Raw genomic sequence first — 27,537 nt, 5'->3', positions numbered from 1 at the left:
GGCAAGAGAGGAGAGTTTTAGGCTCTTATATCAATCCCAATCCTCGGATTTGTAGAAGTAGCATCCTAAAACCAACCATTCATGCCAACAACTTTGAGTTAAAACCTCAACTTATCACCCTTGTTCAAAATAATTGTTCATTTGGAGGAAGTGCCCAGGAAGACCCCAACTAACATCTAACCACATTTGTGAGAATATGTGATATAGTGAAGTCCAATGATGTCCATCTTGACACCTACAAACTGTTGTTGTTCCCCTTTTCTCTCAGGGACAAGGCAGCAAAGTGGCTAGAATCATTTCTTAAGGAGAGCTTGACAACTTGGGAAGAGGTGGTGAACAAATTCTTGGCAAGATTCTACCCTCCCCAAAGAGTTAACAGGTTGAGGGATGAGGTACAAATATTCAAACAACAAGATGGTGAAACTCTCTATAAAGCATGGGAGAGATACAAGGAGTTGACAAGAAAATGCCCCCCGGACATGTTCAATGAATGGGTACAGTTGCACATCTTCTATGAAGGCTTGTCACAAGAATCAAAGAAGGCTTTAGATCACTCTTTAGGAGGCTCTCTCAACAAGAAGAAGACAATTGATGAGGCCATTGACATCATAGAAACTGTGGCCAACAGTGAGTACTTCTATACCTCTGATAGAAATTCAAACAGAGGGGTGATGGAGCTTAATCACATGCATGCATTGCTAGCTCAAAACAAGTTGATCACCAAGCAATTGGCTGACCTCACCAAGCATATGGAAATGAACCAAGTTGCAGTAGTCCATACTCAACCACAAGCTCAAGAAAGGGTGAATGCAGAGGAAGAAGGTGATTGGGAGCAAGCCAATTATATTGGAAACTCATCAAGACAACCCTATGATCCACACTCCAAAACCTATAATCCTGGTTGGAAGAACCACTCAAATTTGGGTGGAAAAACTAGCAAAACCAAACTCAAGACCATAGGCCCCAAAACTCCAACCATTACCACAATTCCACCTACCAATAAACTAACCAAAGACCATACCAAACCCCACACAATAACTCTTTCCAGCCTCCATATCAAACACAAAACAACCACACTCAACCTTCAATTCCAACCCACCATCACCATTTGAGGATAGACTATCCTGGATCGAGGCCTTGCTTAGAGATCTATACAAGGAATTTTAGGACAATAAAGCATTTAAGGAAGAAGTGAGATCTAGTATGAATAACCAAGGGGATGCCATTAAGAAGCTTGAATCCCAAGTAGGACATCTTTCTCAACAAATTCCCAAATCTACTGATAGCTTTTCAAGTGACACTGAGAAGAATCCAAGAGGGGAAACAAGGAATGTAAGATAGGAAGAGTGCAAGTCCATCACCCTAAGAAGTGAGGAGAGTTGAGAGGAAGAAGTTAACAAGCCAACAAAGCACAACCAAGAAGATCCAAAGATGAATTTGGAAGGGGAAGATCATGGAATTAACCTTACACAAAGGAAGGAGTCCATGGAGAAGGAAATCCTGAAGCCAGCCATATATACCAAAGGCACTATTCCCTCAAAGACTCAGGAGTGGTGAGAAAGAGAGGACATATTCTAGATTCCTAGACACATTCATGTCTCTTCATATCAATATCCCCTTTATTGAAGCCCTTCAATAGATGCCATCATATATCAAGTGCATGAAGAAGTTACTAATCAAGAAAAGCCCATTGAAGGGTGAGCAAACAGTGGTGATGAATAAAGAGTGTAGTGCACTTATCCAAAAGGAGCTACCCACAAAGAAGAAGGATCCAGGGAGTTTTTACATCCCTTGTGCTATAGGGGACACAATGATTGACAGAGGGTTGTGTGATCTTGGAGCAAGCATAAATCTAATGCCCTTATCTCTCATGAGGAAGCTGCAAATCAATGAGTTAAAATCCGCAGATGTGATCCTTCAACTAGCTGACAAAACCCAGAAACAAGCACTAGGAGTGGTTAAAAATGTGCTAGTGAAGGTAGGAAAGTACTTCCTCCCCACAGATTTTGTTGTTCTTGAGATGAAAGAAAGTTATCTTCACCAATCATTCTGGGGAGACCATTCTTAGCCACAGCCAGGGCACTCATAGATGTTGAGCAAGGAGAGTTGATATTGAGAATACATGATGAACAACTCACCTTTCATGTCTTCAAGCCCTCATATGAAGCTGAACAAGAGAACAAAAAGTTGAAGGACAAGGAAGTGTTCTTAGAGGAAATAAGCAATGAATCACAAGCAGAGCCTCTGAAGACATCCTTGGAAGAAGAGCAAGAAGTTCAAGTGATACAGCAACTAAAGAAGTCCAAGGAGGAGCAGAAACCACAAGATTTACAAGGGACAATCAACCAGAACCCTCCTTACACAAGAATCACTGAAGCACCACTTGAAGGAGAAAAAAGAATTGGCAAAAAGGTACCAAAGAGATGGAAAAACAAGAAGATCCCTACAGAAGACTTTTCTCTATGGGACAAAGTGATATCTATTCATTACCCACTAATCCCACCTCATCTTCCTATAATTCCATCTCAGCTGCCCCAAGTGTATACAATCAATAGAATTCTTTCCTTGGAGCATGTAGAGATTGTCAAAGAAGCAAGTGGAGATAGATTCACTGTGAAAGGAGAAGACCTGAGACATTACCAACCACCGTGACAAAGGCCAACCGTCAAGCTAATAACGTTAAAGAAGCACTTCATGGGAGGTAACCCATGTTTTATATCCTTTCAGTTTGAGCTTTGATTGTAGTTAATAAAGTAGCACTCATGAAGATTGATTCTAGTTTGACACGCACTCAATTGAATTTTTTGTGTGTAGCGCATAGTGGACAACAAGTTTGGTGTTGTGACACACCTAGGATGATGCATAATATTCATACTATGTACATCCTAGGAGCTTTGATAAAGAAATTTTCGTTGCACCATATGATCACAAACTAAGTTTGGTGTTCATTAAGGTTAAACGCATAACTCATAGGAAGTCAAAGTGATTCAATTTCATGTGTAACGTTTAGATTGTTTAGTTAGTTAGTGAAATTTCAAAAAGTAGTTAAGTATATTTAATTTTTCCCGCCACCACACAAGCTTTAACTTTGGTTTTTCTTTTATTGTTTTGCATAGGAAATAAAGGAAAGCATTGGATGGAAATGATAAGATAAGACAAGGAGGGAGGTTCGGCTACTTCATGAAGGACTAGGCACATGTCTTCAAATAGAGCTCTTTGGGAAGAGTTGCCATGCAAGCATTGGAGGAATCAATGTGTCATAACTTCTAACCTTGGAGACCAAATCCAACCACTCCATAAAGTGGTGATCCTTATGCTCACATCACTTCACTTATACACCATCCATTCTCACCCTCCAAAATCAATCTCTACCATTCAAGTACCCACCACCTCATAATACAAATTACCTCCACTTTCTATAACCGAAAACATCTCTTATTTTCACACTCTACTTCTTATTGCATTACAAGCCATCTGCATACTCTTTCCACTTTGGCTACTTCCTACCATCAAACCTTCACTCCCTTCTTTCCTAGTTAGCATATTGATCACTAATTGACTCCCTACCTCAACCCACCTTATTCACTAGACTCACCATACTCCTTTATACCTGTGTATTCGATTCTTCACCCATGGAACCATCAAGCTCCAAAAAAAGAAAGGGGAAAGAACCTATGGAGCAACATCCCTTTGATGAAAGGAAATTTAGGACCTTGCACCATGCACTACAATTCAGATGGATGACAGATGAGGAGATAGTACATGAGCTAGCCTTTCAATTCAGAGAGAATGAGTGCCCAGAAATTAGGGACAAAATTTAAAGGATAAGGTGGGAGCTCTGAAGAGAGAACTTTTGTGTGGTCTAGAAATTCGCAGATAAATCCTCGTTGCAGGTATAGCTTCTAAACCAACAAAAGTCCTTTCTTACAAAAGTTTTGGTTGTCACAAGTAACAAACCCCTTAAAAATTGATAACCAAAGTATTTAAACCTCGGGTCGTCTTCTCAAGGAATTGCAGGGAGGTATGTTCTTATTATTGGTTATGAGTTTTGTAAATTGGAGGTTTTGAAAGTGAGAAACAGGTAATTTAAATAACAAGTAAAATAAATAAACAACTATAAAATAACTCTTGGCAAGGTATGAAAATTCGGAAGTCCTATCCTAGTTACTCCTATAAGAAGGAAGTTAATCCCACTTAGTTAACCCTTATGAAAACAAGGGAAAGTCAAGTGAACTAATTAGTTAGATTCCCAAGTCTTAGCCAACTCCTAAGGAAAGACTAGAGTTAGTGGAATACCAGTCAATTTAGCCGACATAACAACCAATCATGGATAGTTGATAACTCAAGAGCTTCTAGTTAATCAATTAAAGCCAATAACATAAAAAGCTAAATAAGAATCAATGATCTGAAATACCTCAATTGCATTAATAAGAGAAAATCAATTTAAACATAAAGAGTTCATAAGCCAATCTGGCAACATAAGTAATTAAAGGATAGCATTAAAATATCTGAAAGTAAAAGAGAAATATAAAGTAAAAGGAATGTTGAACCTGATGAAGAGTTGAAATTCTAAATCCTTTAAGAGGAATCCTAATCCTAAAAAACCTAAGAGAGAGGAGAGAACCTCTCTCTCTAAGACTACATCTAAACTATGAAAAGTGAATAATTGAAGACATGATAATGAATGGATGCATTCCCCCACTTTATAACCACTAATCTGTGCCTTCTGGACTTGGATCTGGGCCAAAAAAGGTTTCAGAAATTGCTGGGAGCATTTTCTGTAATTTCTGGTACGTGGCGTCTGTCACGCGTCCGCGTGGGTCACGCGGTCGTGTCATCTGGAGTTTTCCCTGTCGCGCGTTCGCTTCAGTCACGCGTACGCGTCATCTGTGTTCTGCTCATGGCGCGCGTCCGCGTCAGTCACGCATTCGCGTCGCTGCCTTTTCGCGCTGGGCATGCGACCGCATTGTCCATGCATTCGCGTTGCTGCCAGTTTCTTCAAAAACTCTATTTTGTGCTTTCCTTCCATTTTTGTATGTTTCCTTTCCATCCTTTAAGTCATTCCTGCCTTAGAAGATCTAAAACTTCTCAACACACAAATCACGGCATCGAATGGTAATAAAGGGTAATCAAAATAAATAATTTCAAAGCATAGGAAACATGTATTTCACGTATATCACATAATAAGGAAGGGAAAGTGAAACCATGCAATTTACATGAATAAGTGGGTGAAGGGTTGAATAAATCACTTAAATTGAGCACAATATATATCATAAAATATGGGTTTATCAAGCTCCTCTGTGATCCAGTCACAAGAGTGAGTGCAACCCTTGTCAGGGAATTCTACGCAAATGTAGTTAGAGAAGATAAGAATGATGACTCCTACAAGAGTTATGTGAGGGGGGTGGTGGTGGATTTTAGTCCAATGTCCATCATAAGAGTACTTAAGCTACCGGATGTGCCATTTGAAGAAGCTAGCTACCAATCAAGGATAAGTAATGCTCCTAACCATGAGGAAATTATGTGTTGCAGGGGCCAATTGGATAAGGGACTCCAAGGGAGCACTTAAATTTATTAAAAGAGGAGACCTCATCCCGGAGGCCAAAGGTTGGTTCGAGATAGTGAGGAGGTCTATTCTTGCTAGCTCAAACAATTCAGAGGTTAATATTAGGAGAGCAACAATGGTGAAATGCATAATAAAAAGAGGGAAAACCAAGGTTCACGAGCTTATAGCCCAAGGCACTCAAAAAACGGCCGAGAAAAATGATTCTGAAGCTCGACTTGGCTATCCTAGCACTATCTTTCGCCTGTGTGAGAGGGCTAGGGTGGTGTTTGAAGATAATGACACTGAGTAGGTAACAGTTGGTAAACCAATCACTCCTCGACGAATGAAGTATGTTGCGCCTACTCAAACTCAAAGAAAGAAAAGACAAATGCCACAATCCTCTAAAGGACAAGCCTTAGGAGAACAAGCCCCATTCACCTTGGACGTGAGCCAAGTCTAAGAGGCCATTGCTAGCCTATTAAAGCAATACCTAGAGAGTCAGGAGCAACAGAGAAACTTTCAAGTACAAATGATGAACCGACAAGAAGACTTACACTCCCAATTGATGGATCATCAAAGAGAATGACAAAAGCAATTGAGGGAGCAGCAGCTTGAACAAGGCAGCCAATTTAGTGAATCCATCAACATGATGAATCAAAGGCAAGCCCAACAACAAGAAGCCATCCAAAAATTGACCCACATGCAAGCTCACCAAGGTGCACATATCCATGAAATGCACCGGAAGCAACGTGATCATACGGATGCATTTGATGAGTATAGGGCATTTCAAGAAGGGGTTTATCTGAGCAGAGTTGGGTATGATATAAATACTCAAGCTAGGCTTGGTTACTTGGTAGGAAAACTACCTGTGCTGAATCCAGGAATTAGAAGGTATGAAGAAGTTCATGAAGAGTTAGCATGGATGGAGAAAGAAAGAGCAAAATAGAACCATGAATCAGTGAGAAAAGTACTAGAAAATTGGAAGAAAGCTAGAATGGCATGAATGCAGGGTGGAACAAGCAGACAAAAGGAAGGAGGCCAAGAGGAGGAGAGAAACAAGAAGGGAAAGCATGCCCAAGAGTGAAAGGTGGTGGAGTTTTTTTTCTTTAGTTTTGAATAAGGAAAATCATGTATGAAATAGAACATGCTTCCGTTGTAGTTTAGGAATTTCAATTCAGTTTTTGCATTTAGTTTCTTTGAGTTATCTTTAAGTTGTTAGACAAGTTATGTGCATTTGCATTTGGCATTTAGTTATTTAGTTTACCTTTATGCTTGCTAGCCTAGTTGCTTAGGCCATTGCACCAATGCTTATGATTGTATGCCTGTTTTTAAGTTCAATAAAAGAAATTATAAGAAAATGTTGAGAAAAACAAGAGTGAAATCCAATGTTGAAGAATAAAATTCTAGTGTTTGTGGTGGTGTTTGTAAGCTAAGTTTGTTCATCAATAAGGTTTAAGGCTAGAATATCTCTTGAGTATAAGCTTCAAAAGCATTCTATGAGACTTAGATGATCAATAAGATCCTAGAAAGGAATGAAAAAGAAAAGAAAAGAGCAAGAAATAAGGCTAGGCACCAATAGTTTGAAACTTGAGGCATGTGTCTGTGGTGTTTTTGTACAAGGATCTGCTTGGATAAGTAAGTTCTTAAGAGTGCTTTATCACTTGACAACTTGGGTTAACTAACCCAGGATTGTTAACTGAAAGTCCACTAATGCCAGGGCATTTTGGCCAGTTTCACTGACCTTTTCTTTACTGTTTTTAGGGTAGTTTCATGCCTTTTCTTAGAAAATAAGCTAGTTTTGGGTAGATATTCACTTACATCTTGATTCAAGCATACATTGTGCACCTTACATGATTTCATGAGGATTTTGCATGAATTATATGATAAATTGGATGATGCATGACTCATGACTTGGACTAGAACTTTGATGCATTTTGTTGCTTGATTTTAGGACAAAGGAAGCAAAGAAGAACCACGTTAGCAGTCACGTTAGTCCCACTAACGTGACCTCTAACGTGGAATGGGTGCTAACTTGGAAAGTTAATGAGAAAGGTAATCGCCAATAACGCCCTCGAAGCCATCATAAGCCCACGTTAAGAGTCACGTTAACTAAGTTAACGTGAACTCTAACGTGGAAGAATACAATAAGGCCAACATTAGTGACACTCCCTTTTGTCACTAACGTTAGACCAAGCTCATAATTAGCCACGTTAACTTAGTTAACGTGGCTTCTAACGTTAAGAAGCAAAAGGGAAGCCAACGTTAGTGACATTCACCTTTGTCACTAACGTTGGAGATGGCTAGCATGACTACGTTAGAAGCCACGTTGACCTAGTTAACGTGGACTCTAACGTGAGAAATAGGGGCACATTGGAACGTCAGTGACAAAGGTAAGTGTCACTAACGTTCTCAAAGGATTGGCAAGCTTACGTTAAGAGCCACATTAACTAAGTTAACGTGGACTCTAACGTAGGGAAGGGGGAAGCTTATCAACGTTATTGGGAAAGGTAAGTCCCAATAACGTGTGCGAAGGACCAAGAGGCAACGTTAGCGGTAACGTTTGTGCCACTAACGTTGAGGTTAACGTGGCTCATACTTGGGTGAGCAGCGTTAGTGAAAAAGGTGATTGTCACTAACGTTCTCGAACCCACACTTTCACTTAACGTTAACACCACTAACGTCTTGAGCTAAAAGTCCCCACCTACTTCACACTTTCTCTCTGCAAGCAAAGCTAAGCCCAATGAAGAAGATAACTGCTTCAAACTCAGGATCCAAAGGCCCATACCCAAGACTTGAAGAGCCAACTAGAAGATCAGAAGAGTAGTATATATAGGAGTAGCTTTGAATTAGTTGGGGAGCTGGGAAAACTTTAGGGAGCCTTTGGGCATAGAACTACTCTCTGTATTTACTTTCTCTAGACTTCTAGTTTTACTTTCAGCATGTATTCTCCATCTTTGTTTTCATTTTCCAGAGCTATGAACAACTAAACCCCTTTCATTGGGTTAGGGAGCTCTGTTGTAATTTGATGGATCAATTTTAGTTTTCATTCTTCTTCTTCTATCTTTTCTCTTGATTTTACTAGAAAGCTTTCGATCTTCATCCAATTGGGTAGTTATCTTGGAAAAGAAGCTATTTATACTTGGATCTCTTCTGAATCTTGGAAGAGGAATGAAGAGATCATGCTAGAAATGCTTTCTCATGCTGGACCAAATTGGGTTTGGATGGATATGTAACTATAACCCTTCCAACACTTGATTTGGGAAATGCATGTGGTATAATCAGTGACCATACTTCATCTCTTCTCATGAGCAATTGACCAAGGAATTGGCTATTGATCAAGATTTGAGAGATTGAATTACAAGGAATTGTAATTCGATCACTTAATATTGCCAAGGAGATCAATGAATGCATTGATTGAGGAAGAGATGAAAATGAACTTGATCCGGAGAATGCAACATCTCCTGAGCCCAATGAATTCCCCATTTCTGATCTTACCCATTCTCTTTAATTTCTGCCATTTACTTTTATGAGCAATTGCCCAATTCCCATTTAAGATTCTGCAATTTACTTTCCGCCATTTACATTCAGCTCTTTATTCCTAGCATTTACTGTTTCCACTATTTACTTTCCCGCCATTTAATTTTCTGCAATTCTCAACTCAAATTCTAGTTCTCTCAACTAGAACATTCCTTTAATTAAAGTTGCTTGATCAATCAATCTCTGTGGGATTCGACCTCACTCTATTGTGAGTTTTTACTTGACGACGAATTCGATACAGTTGCCGAAGGAAATTTGTTGCAAGATAAGTTTTCCGCGTATCATCCACTATCAAGAGCAACCTTGTTACAAGACATTTAGCAACCCAAAGAGGTGATGGACACCAAGGTCTCAAGAATAAATAACAAACCATATGCCTATGGTGTGTCTGTACTGAGAAGAGACTTGGGTGATTATGTCCTTAGGGGTGTTTCAACACCTAGCACCTTGAACCAACTGGTTCGGGAGTGTTGGTTGAAAGCCTACCCTAAAGAGTTGTCTCAACACATAGCACTTAGCCTAAGAAAGCAGTAAGCTCTAAAGAAAAAGAAAAATCAAAAACAAAGCCAAGATAAGGATCAATGAATAGAGGTCTCATAGAAGGCAATAGAGTGAGTGTTCAAGTGCATGTTATAGCCTAAAAACCAGCAAGAACATGCTATGCATGAAACTCCATGAACCAAGGATTCGAATTCTCTAAATAAGGACATGTATCTCTTGTATTTTCATTCATTCTTCTTATGTTCTACTACTTGCTTGAGGAAAAGCAAGATCTATGTTTGGTGTTGTGATGCCAGGGCATCTTGGCTAGTTTTACTAGCCATTTTTTGAATATTTTAGGTTAGTTTCATGTATATTCTTAGGAAATAAGCAAGTATTTGGTTGAATATGCATCCATACCTTGATTCAAGCAAACATTATGAATTCTAAACAAATTCATGAGAATAATGCAAGAATTGAATGATATAATGCATGATGCATCATCTCATGATTAAGAGCAAGACTTTGATGTACTTTGTTGGTTTGGTTTCAAGTAACAAGAAGCAGTGAAGAGCCACGTTAGTGGCCACGTTAGTGCCACTAACGTGGCCAATAACGTAGAAAAGGGGACGGCTTCCAACGTTAGTGGTATAGTTAATGCCACTAACGTCTTCGAAGGACATATAAGCCCTTGTTAGTGGCCCTGTTAGTGCCACTAATGTGGGCACTAACATAGAAAAGGGGAAGGCTTCCAACGTTAGTGGTATGGTTATTGCCACTAACATCTTTGAAGGACATATAAGCCCACGTTAGTGGCCCCGTTAATGCCACTAACGTGGGCACTAACGTGGAAGAAGGGGGGCTTTGGAATGTTAGTGGCATTCTTAATGCCACTAACGTTAGGAATGACCAAAGAAGCCCACGTTAGTGGCCCCGTTAGTGCCAATAACTTGGGCACTAACGTGGAAGAGGAGAAACTTTGCAACGTTAGTGGTATAGTTAATACCACTAACGTCTTCGAGCCATTGTATGCCCACGTTAATGGCCACGTTAACACCACTAACGTGGGCCATTAACGTGGAGGAAAAGATGGATTTGACACTAATGGTGTAGTTAACACCATTAACGTTATCAATGTTAAGGAAAGGCTACGTTAATGGCAACGTTAGTACCACTAACGGTGGGGTTAACGTGGCTTCAAAAGGGTTTGGGAAAGTTAGTGACAAAGTTAGTGTCACTAACGTCTTCGAACCAAGATTTACACTTGACGTTAACCACACCAATGGCCTGACTAACGTGAAAATACCTGACTCAAACTCTTCCGGCAAGCAGAGCTAAGCCAACTAAAATTGTAACTGCTTCAACTATGCTTAAAGGCCCACATCCAGAGACTTGCAGAGCTAACTGAAGATCAGAAGTGTAGTATATATAGGGGTAGTTTAGAACTAGAAAAAGATTAGCACATGGGGGGATCCAGGTTTAAAACACTCTGTATTTGTACTTTCTCTGTAATTCAGTTTATTTTGAAATGTACTTTTCATTTTCAATTTCCGTTCCCAGAGCTATAAACAACTAAACCTTTTTCATTGGGTTAGGGAGCTCCGTTGTAATTTAATGGATCAATTGTAGTTTTCATTCTTCTTCTTCTTTCTTTTCTCTTGATTTACTTGAAAGTTTTCGATCTTCATCCAATTGAGCAATTGTCTCGGAAGAGAAATTGCTCATACTTGGATTTCCTTTGAACCTTGAAAAAGGAATGAGAAAATCATGCTAGAAATGCTTTCTCATGTTGGACTGGATAGGGGGTTGGATGGATACTATGATATATAATCCTACCAATGCTTTGATCTAAAAAAATATGTGGTATAATTAGTGACTGTATTTCATCTCTTTCCATGAGCAATTAGATCAAGGAATTGGGAAATTGTTCAAGCTTAGAGAGATTGGATTGCCAAGGAATTGGGATTCAATTACCTAAGATTTCCAAGAGATCAATGAATGCATAGATTGAGGAAGAGATGAGAATGAACTTGATCCGGAGAATGCAACATCTCCTAAGCCCAATGAATTTCCCTATCTCTGATCTTACCCATTCTCTTTAATTCCGCTATTTATATTTATGCTCATCATCCCCATTCCCATTTAAATTCCTGCAAGTTTACTTTCATGCAATTTATATTCTGCAATTTACTTTCCGTCATTTACATTTCTTGTTATTTACTTTCCCGCCATTTTACTTTCTGCAACTCTCAACCCAACTTTGCTTAGTTCAACTAGAAAACTCCTCTAATTAAAGTTGCTCAACCAATCAATCCCTGTGAGATTTGACCTCACTCTATTGTGAGTTTTTACTTAACGACAATTCGGTATACTTGCCGAGGGAGATTTGTTGAGAGACAGATTTCCGTGCATCAGTGCGTATGCACGAGGGGTCTGTGCACGCACACCCTGTTGAGTGTGCTCGCACATATTCATGCGTGCGCTCAAGAGGAAAACTTTTACCCTGTGTACACACACCTCTATGCGTACGCACAAGTTGAGAAAACTCTTCTGGTGTGTGTGTACACACAACCCTATGCGTACGTACAAGGCCTGTTTTTCAAATAAAAACCTTATTTTCAATCGTTTTACCTTTCTAGTAAGCTTGTAAACTTTCATAACCCTTGTTTAGGATCCTTTAGCTTGTTTTAGGCTTTAAAACCTAGGAGAATACAATAAATGAGTAAAGTAGATATTTTTTAGTAATGAGTCTAGAAGACAGAGGCTTAGGTTTTCTGAAGTACTAGCAGGGTATTAGTGACGCAGTGCTGTATTAATGATGACATTGAGGATTTGAGAACTCCTAATGGTTATGACAAGTCATTGACTCGGTATTGAATGATGAACTTATTTGAAACTGTTTTTGAATAATATTGATAAGATGTAGGCATAAGGGCAGTGGTTCGTCCCGCTTAGGCTGAGTTGTAGGCATAGGGCGTGGGGCTCGTCCCGCTATGCTGAGGTGTGAGGGTTGTGGTTAAAGTCGCACTCACATACTTTTGGTTATAAGAATGGTCGAGCACTATATTTCAGGAAAAGTGTGCCAGACACTATATCCTAGGGGGTTCCCATTTTAAAACATATTCGAAAGCGACATTCCCATGGGAATGTGTCGGGTTGGCATTTGAACCAACAATATGATATCGCAATCAATAGGACAGGCATTCATCATGTGCATTTCCTATATGTTTGTATTGTTTTGCCTACTTGCATTGTTTGCCTAATTATATAACATGTATATATATATATATATGCTTCTTTATGTTCTTACTGTATATGTCTTATTACTTGTGAATTATTTGTTTGTATCTTTTTGTGTCTGGTACTGGTGTTGAGGAGGTTCAGTAGGTGGTGGCGATAGGGTCGCGTGGAGGTTAGGATGGTGCAGGGTATGGGATTATGGTGTTCATTTTGTTAGAAATTTCCTAAGCTAGATTACCCTTTTTCATTATGATTTTAAGTTATGATTTTACATTTAGTATTGCCTTAAGTTTGAATCTCAAGTTTGATGTGAAGTACTAGAATTGCCTTTGGCGTCCCAAAACCTTATATCTTACATTTTGGACACTGTTACCATGCTGAGAACCTCCGGTTCTCATACCATATTTTGTTATTTTTTTTAGATGCAGGTCGTCACCCACCTTGGTGAATTGCGAGACGGTAATAGAGCGGAGGATCTTTATCATTCTTTTAGGTTTATTTTGGATATTTTGTTGTAGTACTCTCACTTTTGTATCCTTATTACTTTGATGCCTTAGAGACTAAACTTGAGAGACAGGTTGTTTATGTTTGTACCTTTGTAAAATTCTGTTATATCTGTATATATCTAGTCAGTCTAAACTCTGCGAGCTACGGCTAGTACTCTATGACTAATATGCTTATATATCAACATATATTCGGTTATCTTGTACCTGTTTCTTATCCTTTACGCTTTTAGTTATCGTGTGAATGTTTGCGCTTTTCTGTTTCTGTTTTTGAGTTATAATTCTCCATCGGGCTTCTTGTATTATTATTTATCGTATAAGCCTTAGAACTGTCGTGCCACTTAGTTATCCTTTGATTTACGGCAAGAGGTAAGACTTAGGATAATTAGGGTGTTACCTGTGTATGATGGTTGATCTCTTAGTCCCCAACAATGACATCAATGTTTCAATTTTCTTACCAGAACTATTGGCAAAGATTGGGCTCGGAAAAAACGTAGACTGAAGCTCCTAGAAGCTTCTTCACATACTCTTGAGATGACGGTTGAGAAGTACCTGCAGTGGACTCTAATGCCATAGATAGCAGGTATTTTTGGGGAGTATGTGTCAAAATTGAATCAAATTATTTGAGGTATATAGGTATTTGTTGATTATCTGAGGCAACAGGTCATTTTAGAGTGGAGAATATTTTCCCCAAGTCATATAATAGTATCCCCCTAATGCAAGAGGTAGTTTCACATGGTAGAGGTTACCCTCTTGTATGAGCAGGATTTGCAATAGTGGGGAGCTTCAGATTGGGTCTAAGTGACCCGACTTGGGTCTGATTGCTTGTAGGAGCCTAGGAGGCTCTCTTGGCTTACTAGGCTCTTTGTATTAGGATTATCAACAACAATTAGTCCAAGTCTATTTTAAGAAGGAAGAACCTTACTCGAATATTTAGATCATTAGGACATGTGGGAACTAAACATTTATGGTAGTTCCATGTAGAGAATCCTGAAAAGTTAGTACGCTTTTGGCAGTCTAGTACGTTTGGTTTATATTCAAGTGCTCTTGGGCTCTCTCAAATCCTTAATGTTCTCGAACACAATGCAGGAGATGGTCTGTGATATTCTTTTTTCTCCGATGATAAAAGGGGAAAGGGGGGAGTAAAGCAAAAGTTTAGAGAATTGGGAGATAGGCCATAGAAAGATCAGATAAAACCCTTCATCCTCTCAAACACCATGAACTCCAAGTCTAACATGTCCACCTCAGATGGGTTCTAGAAATCAGGGGAAGACATGTGAATAGGAAAAAATTTGACCATTTCTTTGTTTTGATTTGCTCTACTTGCATATCATGGTTTATCGTGTATATCTTATGATCTGATATATGAGATATGAGTTGTATGGTTGTTCTTGTTGTAGTTTTTGTCATAGGTACATATGAGAATTAATGAAATATTTAAAGTTATACGTGTTCTATCATCATCAAAAAGAGGGAGATTGTTAGCTCCACAATATCTCAGAATGTAGTTTCATGATTAATAACTCCTCATATAATTTAATAATTCCATTAAAGTGCTATCGAACATTTGTTCAAGTATCAAATGTACTAAAGAAATTTTCCTTAAGTAAAATAAGTAATCTAGGTGTCTTCTAAATATGAGAAAGTCTAAATATCAAAGGACATATCAGAAGCCAAATTGAGTAAACAAGACTACCTCAGAAGTAGTCATGCTACCTTGAAAGCATTATAGCACACTTTAAAAACACAATTTTCTCATTCCCAATTGCAAATCTTTTGAAGGTGAGCCACTAGTTACCCCAGAAAGACATTAATGAAACTATATGTTTTGGTTCTAACGCTTAAATTTCAGGGTGCTCAACAAAACAAACTGTTCGGAGAAGCCTCCTCTCTCATTTGCTTAAAGCATACTATGAAGCTACCAAAAAGTGGAAAAGGGGGCGACACATACAAAAAGCATTTTGACATTCACCATCATTTTGACAAATTAAATGTATTTCTTATTCATTCTTCTATGAAGATTTTTTTTTTTTCAAATTGTAATTTAAACGATTTGTATGTTCACATCTTAGATCAAATTGCATTCTGGTAAACCTAAACTAGTTTGTGTTCATCTATAACATTCTTGAACAGTCTTAGAGCACCAAGAAAAGGGTTCGCAACTACGTTGTAAAGTTCGTGAATTCTTTATCATCTTGGTTATCACTCTTGTTCTTAAACTCAACAATTTTTCATTATAACCTGATCTGTTAGTGATTTCTAGCCTTGAAAAGGTTTAAGAAAAAGAAAATCTAAAGTTCTTAGGTTTAGCCATGGTCTAATAAGAGTCTTGTTTAAGAAGGTTAGAGAATATCTAAATTTTTTAGGTTCATAAGATATTCAATCCAAGTGACTTCTTAGCCTAAGAAGGCTTGAGGAAGGAATATCTAAGATTCTTAAATTGATGAGGAGGTAGTCTAAGTCACTTCACAATCTTAAGAAGACTAGAGAAAATAATATTTAATGTTCTTAAGTTGGTGGGATCTAATGCAAGTCTTTTTTGGAAAGGTCAATAGAATATTAAAGGTCCTTAGATTAGGTTGTGGTTCAGGTTGAGTCAAAATTGTTGCCTAAAATAGCTTGAGAAAATAATATCTAAATTTCTTATATTGAATTTCAGTTCAGTGTAAGTCAAAGCTATAGCCTGGGAAGACTTGATGGAAAGAATTATCAGTAGACACTTATTTTATTAATAGAACTCATAACTTTTCTTATATTGCTAAGTACATCTTAAGTCTTATCTTTTATCTTTTGCATTGTGTTTATTTTCTTCTAAAAGATCTTAATTTGTTCAAGTTTTGTAGATATCTCAAAAATTATTTCAACTGATCTGAAGTCTATTAAAGACCTGAAAAATCTTCTAGTAAAACCTTGTTTTAAAAATGAATAAATGATCCTTCACAATTCGTTGAAACAACTCTTATTCTTGAGAAGTTATATTCTTTTCAGTGACCTTAAAAGTTGTTTTAACTCGCGAAGAATGACTTGAATTGAAATACTAATAAACTCGACTGCATACAAAGTCATAAGACTTAGACAAATATTTTCAGTTCACGTATTTCAGGAGAATGTGTATGCACTATTCAAGCTCCCTCGTGCACCGTTAACTAATTTCAATAAACTACCTGTAACCGAGTCTATTTTGTAATATTACATAGTTACGGCCTCTAATATATCATTATACCTACAAAAATACACAAAAAAAATTAGCCACTAAAATCCAATATATATATATTATTTAACTCATTTTCAATATATATTTTATATTATAACATATTTTCTATATGAATGAATAATTTGATAATTAATCTTTTGTGTACCGCTAACATAGTGTAACCATCACATGACAAGCTAGTTATTGGTTAGTCATAACAAAATCATGTTAATTAATGACTCAGCTATGGTTTAATATTAATATTTTTTACTTCAATTAGTTTAGTGTCACCATCAATAATAGTTCACAATTTATAAACTATGGTGTGAGAGACAAACATCAATTACCTAATTAATAAACTAAGGAATATCATGATACAAGTATTCTGCTCCGTGAGATACAAATATCACGATTGGTTGATATTTAAATCTTCCACACCATCCACCACTCAGTTCATGCTATTAAATACCAGCTATAATAATTGGCAATTACATAAATAAGCATCAGAGAAGCTAAGATAGAAGAGAAGAAACAACTGCATACAATATGTTGAGAATTAGAACAATATTGAGAATTTATATGTATACATTATAGAAAAGCTCGTTAATGGAAGGTAATGACTATGTACAAATAATAGGTCAACACTTTTACAAATTACTCACACCTCCCAGAAGTTTAGCCTTCAAGCTCTCCCACCTGTTAACTAATAAATAGGAACACCTGGGTACGGCTCGACGTATATAAATGATCATCGATTAATTAGTTACACACATGTGGAGCATAATTCTCAAAAAATGATACCCAAATTGATATTTCTCTGGAGAGCTATATGAAGGTTAGATCCACAAGGGTGCTTAAAATAATGGTTGAAGTTACAAGTAAACAAACTCTGAACAGCACAACCGATCATCAGTTTCTACTACAATGCATCCTACGCCAACTCCAGCAACATGAAGACTGAACATTGGAGATATTTAAAATCCAATGGAGGACAGATCTGTCACCAAGAGAAAAAGAGAATAGAATAGAACAATGGAGAAGATGACATCGACCTATGCTGCAGTAATATGCAACAATGCAGCTTTGATGTTGGGAATTCCACAGAAGACAAGTTAGAAAGACTTTATTCCATTTCCGAAATTATTTTTCAGAAAGATGATTTGGTGCAAATAATGATACCAAGCTTGGTCCCCCACACAACTTAATACAAGGCTTTTGCGATCATATGTGCATCTGATTAGACACAGACTAAAATTTCAAGGATCTTCACATTGTCCCCATCCTTCAGGAAACCATCAAAATGGACTCTGAAAGCTTCTGACACCAACGAAAAGGACCTCAAAAGATGGAAATATTAGACAAACTACCAATGATGGAAAAGTTAGACACAATGGACTAGCCATTGGCTTGCCATATTTCCATTAACAGAAAATGCTGGCATGGCAAACATGTATGATGACATGTCAGTATTTTCTATTCAAAGAAACGTGAGTGGATTATTTTGTTAAACTTTACTATCTTCGTGGGGTCTTTTAATTTGTTGTTTCAATCTTTCAAGATTTTTATTGTCAGGAGTAAAATCTTTTAGAACATGGTTTACTGCCCCATCCTTAAAATAAAATAAGTAAATAAATCATGAGTAATGAATCGAAGTTCTTGAAAGGACGGATATCCATCAGAATAGTTTTCAACATGAATTCAAGTGTTATTGAAAACAAAAAAGAAAAGAACAAGGGGGGATACAAATTAGAAAAATAAGATCTGATCTAACAATCTTTACCTTCAGTATTTTTCATAGTTGGACATCACAGGTTTAACCCCGTCTTCTAGGAATGAAAGGAGATGCAGAGCCAGATGACTGAGAAAGTGACCGTTGGACAAATGAATGGGTTAAGAGTTGAGTAGCCGTGGGACGATCATCAGGATTCACTTTTAGGCACTGCAGGATGAAATCATTTGCATCTCTTGAAAGAGAATCAGGTACCGGAGGTGGTTCACCTTTTCCAATTCTAAACAGTGCCTGCATCTATTGCGACAAGATTCGTCAAATATTCAAATCTCAAAAGTTAACCACCAGCAATGCAATTTTACTGTGAAATTGTTACAGGTAAAAGAACAGGAATTTAAACCTAAAATCAGGTTGTGAAAACTTCGGTAGTTCCATTGAGAGAAAGGGGGAAAGCAAGAAGAAAAACAATGTTGGGTTATATGTATACCCATTGAATTTGGAAACCGTGACGGGAATGAAAGTGGTAATCATAATAGGATACATACGCATTCCAAGTGAGAATATGGGATTTTCCCCGTCAACATCTCCAACACAGTGCACCCCAAACTCCATATATCAGCTGGAAGCCCATAACCTCGGGCTTTTCCTTTCACAACCTGCATATTACAACAATAATCAATAGCCATCTAATGAAAGAGAATAAACCACTAATGAACATCTGAAAGAGCAGGATTTTTGTCCCCTCTACTTTGGAGGCTTGCCCAATATGTTCAAGGTTTCTATTCCCAAAGGCAAAATAAATGACTTTAAATTAGAATTGAGTGGATCGAATTCAACCCTAAAAGATAGCTCAAGGCGTGAAGGATATCCAAGATCTTATAAAGGCTACCTACATATTATCTTTAGGCAAATGGAAACTCTAAACACACCCTCTCATGCTCAAGACTATAAATCTGAAGCATGAAGTTTCCAAGACTTTGGGCATCTACTGGAAGCTCAATAACAAACATAGAATAAGTTTTGATACCATATTAGAATTGAGTAATCTTAACTCAACCCTAAAAGCTAACTCATGAGATAAAGGATGTCCAGGCTCCCAAAGGATATATAGGCCTTATCTCTATGTGATGAGGCACAAACACTATTAATTATGATAGAAACAAGTTGTTTGTTCCTTTTAAGCTAGTTTAGCAGGTTTATGAGTAGTAGGGCTAGACCTAGCTGCTGCCTATAAATACTAAGGATTAGTTACTTTTAGTCAGTTAGAGAAAAATCTGTTCAGTTTGTTAGTTCAGGAGAGGGAAATTCTCTCCAGAGTTGGTTCCAACAGTATACTTCAATAAGATCACAATCCCTAGTCAATCAATAAAATCCCTAATTCTGCTAGACCTCAGTTCCTATCAAATTACAAACAGAAAAGAATTCTTGAAAAAGAAACATAAATACAGAACCACTGCCATGAACTATGTCCATTAATTCATCACAATGGTCAAGACTTAATATGAATTTAAAACAAGAAACTAAACAAAACACAAAAAAAAAAAAAAAAAAAAAACAAATACAAATAGAAAAACAGAAAAATGTGAAATTCGGTAATAGTCTAGGACTGTCCAGAATAGCCCTGATGTTACTAAATCAACTGGAGAAAACTTACAGTCAATGTGAATAGATGCTTTTCTATATGTGCAAAACCTTGTAAATTTGTAATATAACAAGATCTTGATGCTATGCTCCATCGTTCCATAATTCTAACTTTCTAATAACCCTTTCAATAAGTGCAAAATAAGTCAACGTCCATGTTCGACATTGTATAGTAGGATTTCCATTTGAAACAATCATATTCTTGTTAGTTCCGAATCTCAAATTATGTTTTGAATTTTGATGATTAACAAATGACAAATATAAATTTAAAATTTCATCAATTCATTTCTAATGATCCGCTCAATCTCTTAAGTAATTAATTGCAAATCAGAAATGTATAAGACTTGAAAATGGTGTAATTAATGAACAAAAGAACATAAATCTCACTTCAATACACATCTCAAAGGCTACAAAAGCATGATTTCTAGACCTCAGATGCAGGATACAAGGACACAACTAGACCTCAGAAAAGCATTTAAATTCAACAGATATATTTTGGCTCCAAAGTATGAACTTGCTCAGTGAGCTAAAACACTGAAAAGAAATTATTTCTTACTCATCTTCTACATGTACAGAAAGGACTACCATATTTGCTAAAAGGACTATACCAGCCAAAAAGAAGCTTGTACTACTTGCACAATTTAAAAAATCAAGCTGTCCGTTATGAAGAAAGGATTTCCAACATCCCTTTTACCAAGGAACACTCTAAATACAAGATGAAGGACCCTATGAAGAACATAAAGATCCATTAAAAAACGAATTACTGCTGACTTGTTTTCAAAGTTGAAACATGAGTTCTTCATCATTCTTCATTTTTTGTGAACTCTTCATACCTCAATAGTCTTTTAAGTTTGTTTGTAATATATGTTAAACATAGTTTCATCATGCACCAGATTTACAAACAAAATCTAAGATAGTTCATATTTGTGATATATCTTGAAACAATAATTTCAGAAGCTGTAAAATGTTTTCATAACTTCTTTCTTGAAGCAATTTTAATAAGAATAATTTATAGTGTTTTCATGAGTGTGAGATCATGTTGTTTCCGCTCCTTAAAGGTAGCAGATCCAGTATTTGCTACCTTTTCGGCATCTGTAGAAAACTGTGGACGAATCTTGGATGGATAAGTGTGTTTCTCCATGTTAACAGTTTGAAAAGTAAGAAAACATGATGTTGCCATGTTGAGAAACTGTTATCGTCCAATTTCTCACTGATAGGAGCAATGGATGTTTTGGCAGAGGAATCAACAAGAGTGAGGGACATAGGTTTAGTATCAAGAACAAAAAAGAAAAATTGAGGCTCTTCATACCATGGAAGAGCTTGAGATGGAACCAATAACAGACCTTGAATGATCTGTTTGAACACGAAGAACTAAAAGCAACCGAGCTGGTAGAAGAAAGAGCGCAAGGAAGATGAGTGAAAAGCGAAGAGTATGAACATTCAATATCACTTGAGTATTGTGTTTACAATCTGTGTATTAATCACAATAGTAGTGCAGTATCTATCTTCGTCTTCTATTATCTTCTATCTTCTTCTTCTTTTATCTTTTATCTTTTATCTTTTTCTTTTATATATATTATATAAAGAGGATATTGGAGTAGTTTGGTGTCCAACTTTCTTTCCTAAAATACCCTTCATTAAGTATAATCTATTAAAAAAATTATTGTTATTTCAATGACTTGAACCCAAGACATTTTAGCTAACTTATAAAAAGCTTGCCATGACAACTAATTCTATTTTTATTATGTTTTAGCATATATTTAATATATAAAAAGTGGACATAAAGTAGTTGATCACCATTACATAGCATACTAGACCACCAATACATAGCACATTAGTATACTTAAATTATTGATACACTAGTATACATAGCACACTAGACCACCAATACACAGAGCTGATTAGCAACTAACCACTAGCTAACAGCTTACTAATTCTAGAAAGTCGTTGATCATAACCCACTCTATTTAACCGTATTGTCATCTTCCTTTACAATATCAAGATAAGTGTCGGTATTTGTTTTAAATTTCAATCAAATCCTAAACAATCTCATTTTATTTTTGTTAAAAGGATTTTGAGATATTTGAAAGATACTACCGATCTTGGTCTATGGTATAAAAAAGATACATGTACTAAGATCATGCGATATACAGAAATTGACTTTGCAGGAGATAAGGGTGACAGAAAAAGCACTAGTGGAAGTTGATGTTTCTTTGTAAATTGTCTTATTACTTGCAGAAACAATAAGCAAAATGCTGTTGCACTATCAACTGCTAAAGCAAAGTATGTAGCTACCACAAGTTGTTGCAAACAAGTCCTATGGATCAAAAATCAACTTGAGAACTACTTACTAAGGTACTCCAAGATCCCTATCTTATGTGATAATACAAGTGTCATATGTAATGCAAAAAATCATGTCATCATATTAGACATCATGTTCACAAAAGTTTAATTAGATGAAGACCATTGAAAATTCACATATGAGCAAAGCAAGGATATACTCCAATAACATGTTAAGTCCACCTAGCTTATGATAGTTGTATGACACGTTACTTTCATTCAAAAGGTGTCATTAGACAAGATTAAAGGCAAACCTCTGGGGCCATCCAAAATGCTGTTCCCTTCATTGATTTAACATCATTCAATTTGGTTGCCTAAACACGAGGCACAAAACAGCTTTAGAAAACATAAATAATTTGGAAATGAAAATTGTTCAGATATCTGAAAGAAAAAGTACTAAAAGAAAAAGAAAAGGAAGAGAGGAGCATCAACTGAAAAGGTAACCTTTGCCAATCCAAAATCGGCAAGCTTGACAGATCCATTTGCATCCACCAATATATTTGCACATTTAATATCCCTTTGATTCAGAGGAAAATGATTAAGTTACACTTACAAAGAGGACATAAATGACACAAACACAATCAAGATGTTAAAGAAATTGGGTTTAACCCAATGATACAACTCTACTCAAGTACTCATCAAATTTTCAAAAAATGGAACTCCTTTCACATGACTTTTATGTTAGGCAGTTTCAAGTTTCAATGACAAGTGGAAATGTTCTTTATACTCTACATCATCAGCTCAAGGCTTCTGCATTTAGTGAATCCCTCAAATTTGTTAACCTTGACCTAGTCTACATTGATGGAAAGGATTTTGCCTTTTTAAGAAATAAATACTCAAGAAAAGTTTGAAGTAATCAATTATTGTAAAAGCACTAGTCCTCCAAAAATAGTATAATGCATATTAGCATATAAGGGTATTTTTGTCTAGGGAAATGAAAGGATAGCAAGCACAACTCAATGAGAAAAACATTTTCTACCGCATAAAACTTTCATCTTCCTCTCTAGTTTGGCTTAATATATGGAACAATTTGTAGTCCAGAGTAAGTGATCAACAATAACAAGAAGAAAAAGAAACACAAATACAACAATAACAATAACAATAAAAGAATATTTATATTGCACTTTTGACCAGCAAGCAAAAGTACAAGATTCTTTGAAGCAAGGAAGTCAATGACCACAAACATGACTCATGACTCTTGGCCAAGACTACCTTACACTAAAGTTATTTACACCACAAAAAAAATAAATAAAATAAATTCTGGGATCACCTGTGGATGACATTTCTATCATGAAGATACTTTAGGCCGTGCAGAATCTGTCTGGTATATGCAGATACTTGGGAATCTCGAAGGGTATACCTATGGTAGAGGCTTGCAAGAGAACCTTTGGTTACAAGCTCAAGAAAGATATACAGCTTTGAGTCATCCTGCAATAAATGGCATGCAAATTGAGGTACAAACTACAATATAACCAAGACTGTAGTTATAGGGTGACAATACAAGCTAACGAAAACAAAAAGATCAATATACAATAGGACAGTGAAGATTTAGCTAGACTTGTCCATAACTGATGAACTCAGAATCTGAATTTGACAACAGCCAGAATGATAACTAAAGCTTTACTCATGAAACCAATTGATGGTATTGGGATCCTAGTTATCTATATAGTTTTTCAACCAGCATACCTTAAAAATCAAGGAATATCATATATGATCTCTTAAGATTGATTAGTATTGATATTTATTTTTCTTTCATGATTATTTCCATAATAGTACCATTATAGAAAGGGCAGCACCCAAACAGTGTAACATAGGTAGCATAACCTAATAAAAGTATCAATGGTTGATTACATAACATGAACCTGTGACCTTGAGGTTAGAGACAACTCAAGCATTGTTCCAAGGCTCACCTTCTTAATAGTACTATTATAACTAGGGATTAAATGCTATCTAGTATCTACTTTAAAACATCCGGTGACATCAAATTTTTTATTCATATCAATCTGTTCATCAACTATATTCTCTCTTTTATCCTTCTCTTTCTAAACTCCAAAATCTCAAAATGGTATGAGAATGATACCATCCTCCACCCCTAATTTCAGTATTGTGGATCCTTGTGAAGAGTAAAACTCATGGCCTATCATGACATAACATAATAGACCCATATGTTTACTCGAGGGGAAAGCATTGTCCAGAATATAAACTAATTCTCACCCTAGCAGCAATTTTTCCACTATACTTGCAAGCATACAGTTAAAATGATTTACAAGTAAGACTAAGTTATTATATTTTCATAACAATCTGTAATTAAAATGTTCAACATGGATTCAATAATGGTACACAACGAAATAACAAATTGAACATATAAAGAAACAGAAGGAAAAAGAAACCATAGAAAGAGAAGTACCATTTCTGTACCATAGTATTGAACTATATTCTCATGTTGAAACTGACTCAAAAGTGCAATCTCCTGGGACAGAGGAAGAAAGAGCACAATGAGGGGAAAAATATAGCAGGACAAATATTAGTGACAGTAGACAAACTAGGTTAGAAAACTTTCGCATCTTTTTTAATTTTTTATTTTGCATTAATGAATTCCATAAGGCATGAGGTGGAACAGAAAACCATAAAAACAAAAATGATAAAGAAATAGAGAGAGAGCAAGCCTATTGTACCTGTTCCAATTGATAGACACTTTGCTTTCCCTGATTCCCTTGATCAAGCAGTGAAACTTCTTTTACAGCAAAGAAGAACCCATCCCTACATTGATAATCAGAAGGTATGAAAATCATGTAAGTAGCACTTATGTAACTTAGAATTTGTGCAAAAAAAAGACTCCATTTATTTTAAGAGCTCTATACATAAACAAAATCAAAAGATGAAGCATGTGAAAACTCATTACATTATATTTATTCCTCACAAATCACAATAAGCTCGTAGGATGAATGCCTTTCAAGAAATTTTGTCAATCTGATTAAACAGTACTTTTATATTTTCAATAGTTTCCCATACCTATGGTTTTAAATACATAAGAGGCAAACCATTAAACTTTTTGCTGGCATTGAAGTCACCTATGTTCAGCGCATTAATTTAACTATACTAAATTTACAACTATGTGACAGTTCAACCAGTGTCATCATTCTTGTAAATTTCCTATTCAGGATGAGCAATAGATGGATAATAGAAATTACTTATAACATTCTAAATGGATAACATATTAACATTATATTAAAACTTCAATATGAAGGTCGCATACTAGAGCAAATCGTAAAGCAGTAAAAAGGTTTACAAATCTAAAATTTTGATAAAAATATATTCCCTGGAATCCTAACTAACTATTCCATTGAAGGGAAACATAGCACAACTCTTCACAACAGATTATAGATAAGGTTGTTATTGTGGTAAAAACAGAAACAGATAATGATAAACCAATTAATATGATTAAGAGTTGAGAACACTCACCCTGCAATTCCTTCGTAGACAGACCCAAAGGAACCGCGACCCAAAAGATCACCCTTCTGCCAGTGGGTAATAATACGCTTAAATCTTCCATTAGGAGATATATTATTGGACCTAGGATCCGTGGTAGTGCTAGAAGAATCATCTCCATTCGAAGTTGTGAAAGAACATGACCCAGTAAGCTCCGCAACAATCTCTGCGAATCTCAATGCATTCTCTTCTTCTTCTTTCTTCCCATCACCCCCTCTACCTCCTTCCTCTTCCTCTTCCTCTTTTTCTCTATTCTCTAATTCACCATGCAATCCTCGATGATCATCATCTGAATCACTGAATTCCACGAAATTCTCCTTCCCTTCACCTTGTGGAGCAAAATCCCTCAACAGGTCCCATGTGAAGGACGCGTTGTCCACAACCGAAACCCTACTCCCCGGCGCTGGTTTCAGCATAGGGGGCCGAAAGCCCTTGATACCTCCGCCACTGCCACTGCCACTGCTGCGGCCACTATCAGCAGTTACAGTAGTGTTGTAGTTTCCGCGATCACCGCCGTCTTTTACAGATTCATCAGAAGCCCAGACCGGAACGCTATCCTCGCAATTATCCCCAACTTCAACTCCATCATCTCCGCCAACGCAACCACCGAGAGTGAAGCAACTTCTGCAAGCAATCTCTTGAACGCATTGATCAGAAACCGAAACCGGATTAGGAGCCTTAGGTTGGGAACTATCCCCAAATTGACCTTCCTTCATCCCAATTTCTTCACTCTCCTTGACTTCATCCAAGTCGCGAAGCTTCAACCTCGGAAGAATATCCGAAGAAGACCGAACCTTCATGGCCTCCCAAGCCGCCGCGGGAATTGCGAAGTCCTCTGGGCCAGAGAGGCCGAGGCTCTGACAAATCCGGTCGAACTCGCCCTCGACGCCCTCGATTCTGAAGCTCTTGTGATCGTAGAACTCCATCGAGCGCGTGTAGAGCACCGAAACGCCGCCGCCGGAAGAGGAGGAAGTGGAGTAGTCATCGAACGACGAAGACGATGAGCCGGCGTCGTAATCGAAGTGCTTGGCGGCGTTGCGGCGCTCGAGACGTGGCTTCGACATTCGGGCCTTCTTGGGATCCACGCCCATGCCGTCTTGCTTCTTATTATTATTCCTACGGCCTAAAAATCGTGGTAAGTGATTCATGGCGAGTTAAATCCATCTAATGAAAACTCAAAACAGTGTTGTTGATGGGATTTCGCGTTTTGAATAGTTTCTCTTCTTTGGATTTCGAATGTTTTTTTGCGAAGCGTTTTGATCGAAATCGGGGTTTCGTGCGCTGAGGAAGAGAGAAAAAAAAAAGGAAAAAGCGTTGCAAATGGAGAAAAAGGGGGTTTCAGTGGCGAGAGACTGTATGCGTATAATGGTAAACGGCGATGAAGATAGAGGGCCTGGGGGGAGAGAGAAAACGCGGTGCCACGTTTACCGTAAAAGCGTGACTTGGGTTGGCGACTTGGCGTCCAGTTTTCCCTCTGTGCATGCAAATGTAGTTGTAAAAAGAGTAAACTACCAACCCTCTCTACATTTCGTAAAATGACAATGCGATCGGTCACCATAAAAATAATGCACTACGGTCTTGGTCTTTTACTTTTTTTTTTTTTTTTCTTTTAACGAAAGATAGGAGACGTGAACTCGCAACCTCTTAATTGAGTATGGAGAGATTATGCCATTTGAACTATTACTCATTGACTTTGTCTTTTACTTCTTTGTTCGTTAACTTTAAACGAAAAATACTAACCTATCAAATTCAAAAATGGATAAAGGCCTAATTATCTTTAAATTTAAATTGATTAAAAATTTATTTGTTTTTATTCTTTAAATGATATTATTTAAAAAAA

At 37.0% G+C, this 27,537-nt stretch overlaps 1 protein-coding gene and 1 non-coding gene across 13 annotated transcripts; both read right to left on the bottom strand.

Annotated features, from left to right (window-relative positions):
- Positions 1-377: 377 nt before the first annotated feature.
- LOC148580624 (small nucleolar RNA R71) lies at positions 378-481 on the bottom strand. The gene has a single exon (XR_015895960.1). It is a non-coding gene; the product is annotated as a small nucleolar RNA R71 (small nucleolar RNA).
- Positions 482-17,013: 16,532 nt separating this feature from the next.
- Positions 17,014-27,254, bottom strand: LOC107622751 (mitogen-activated protein kinase kinase kinase 1). Of its 12 annotated transcripts, none has more exons than XM_088508698.1 (9): positions 25,671-27,254; positions 24,884-24,968; positions 24,616-24,678; positions 23,479-23,636; positions 22,653-22,725; positions 22,463-22,522; positions 18,773-18,883; positions 18,279-18,524; positions 17,014-17,812 (listed from the first exon to the last, which is right to left on the bottom strand). In XM_088508698.1, the coding sequence occupies exons 1-8, from the start codon at positions 26,843-26,845 to the stop codon at positions 18,312-18,314; spliced, it is 1,938 nt and encodes a 645-aa protein (XP_088364824.1). In that variant the 5' UTR covers positions 26,846-27,254; the 3' UTR covers positions 17,014-17,812; positions 18,279-18,311. The 12 variants fall into 12 exon arrangements, with proteins under 12 accessions (XP_088364824.1, XP_088364816.1, XP_088364822.1 ...); XM_088508690.1 differs by having other exon boundaries at positions 17,014-17,495; positions 25,671-27,253; XM_088508696.1 differs by having other exon boundaries at positions 17,014-17,815; positions 25,671-27,234.
- Between the last annotated feature and the right edge of the window lie 283 nt (positions 27,255-27,537).

The sequence above is a fragment of the Arachis ipaensis genome, chromosome B10 (genome assembly GCF_059453495.1).
Source record: "Arachis ipaensis isolate K30076 ecotype BB chromosome B10, ASM5945349v1, whole genome shotgun sequence".
In the NCBI taxonomy this organism is placed as follows: Eukaryota; Viridiplantae; Streptophyta; class Magnoliopsida; order Fabales; family Fabaceae; genus Arachis; species Arachis ipaensis.
Note: the sequence above shows the minus strand (reverse complement) of the source record. Positions and strands in the feature narration are given on the sequence as shown.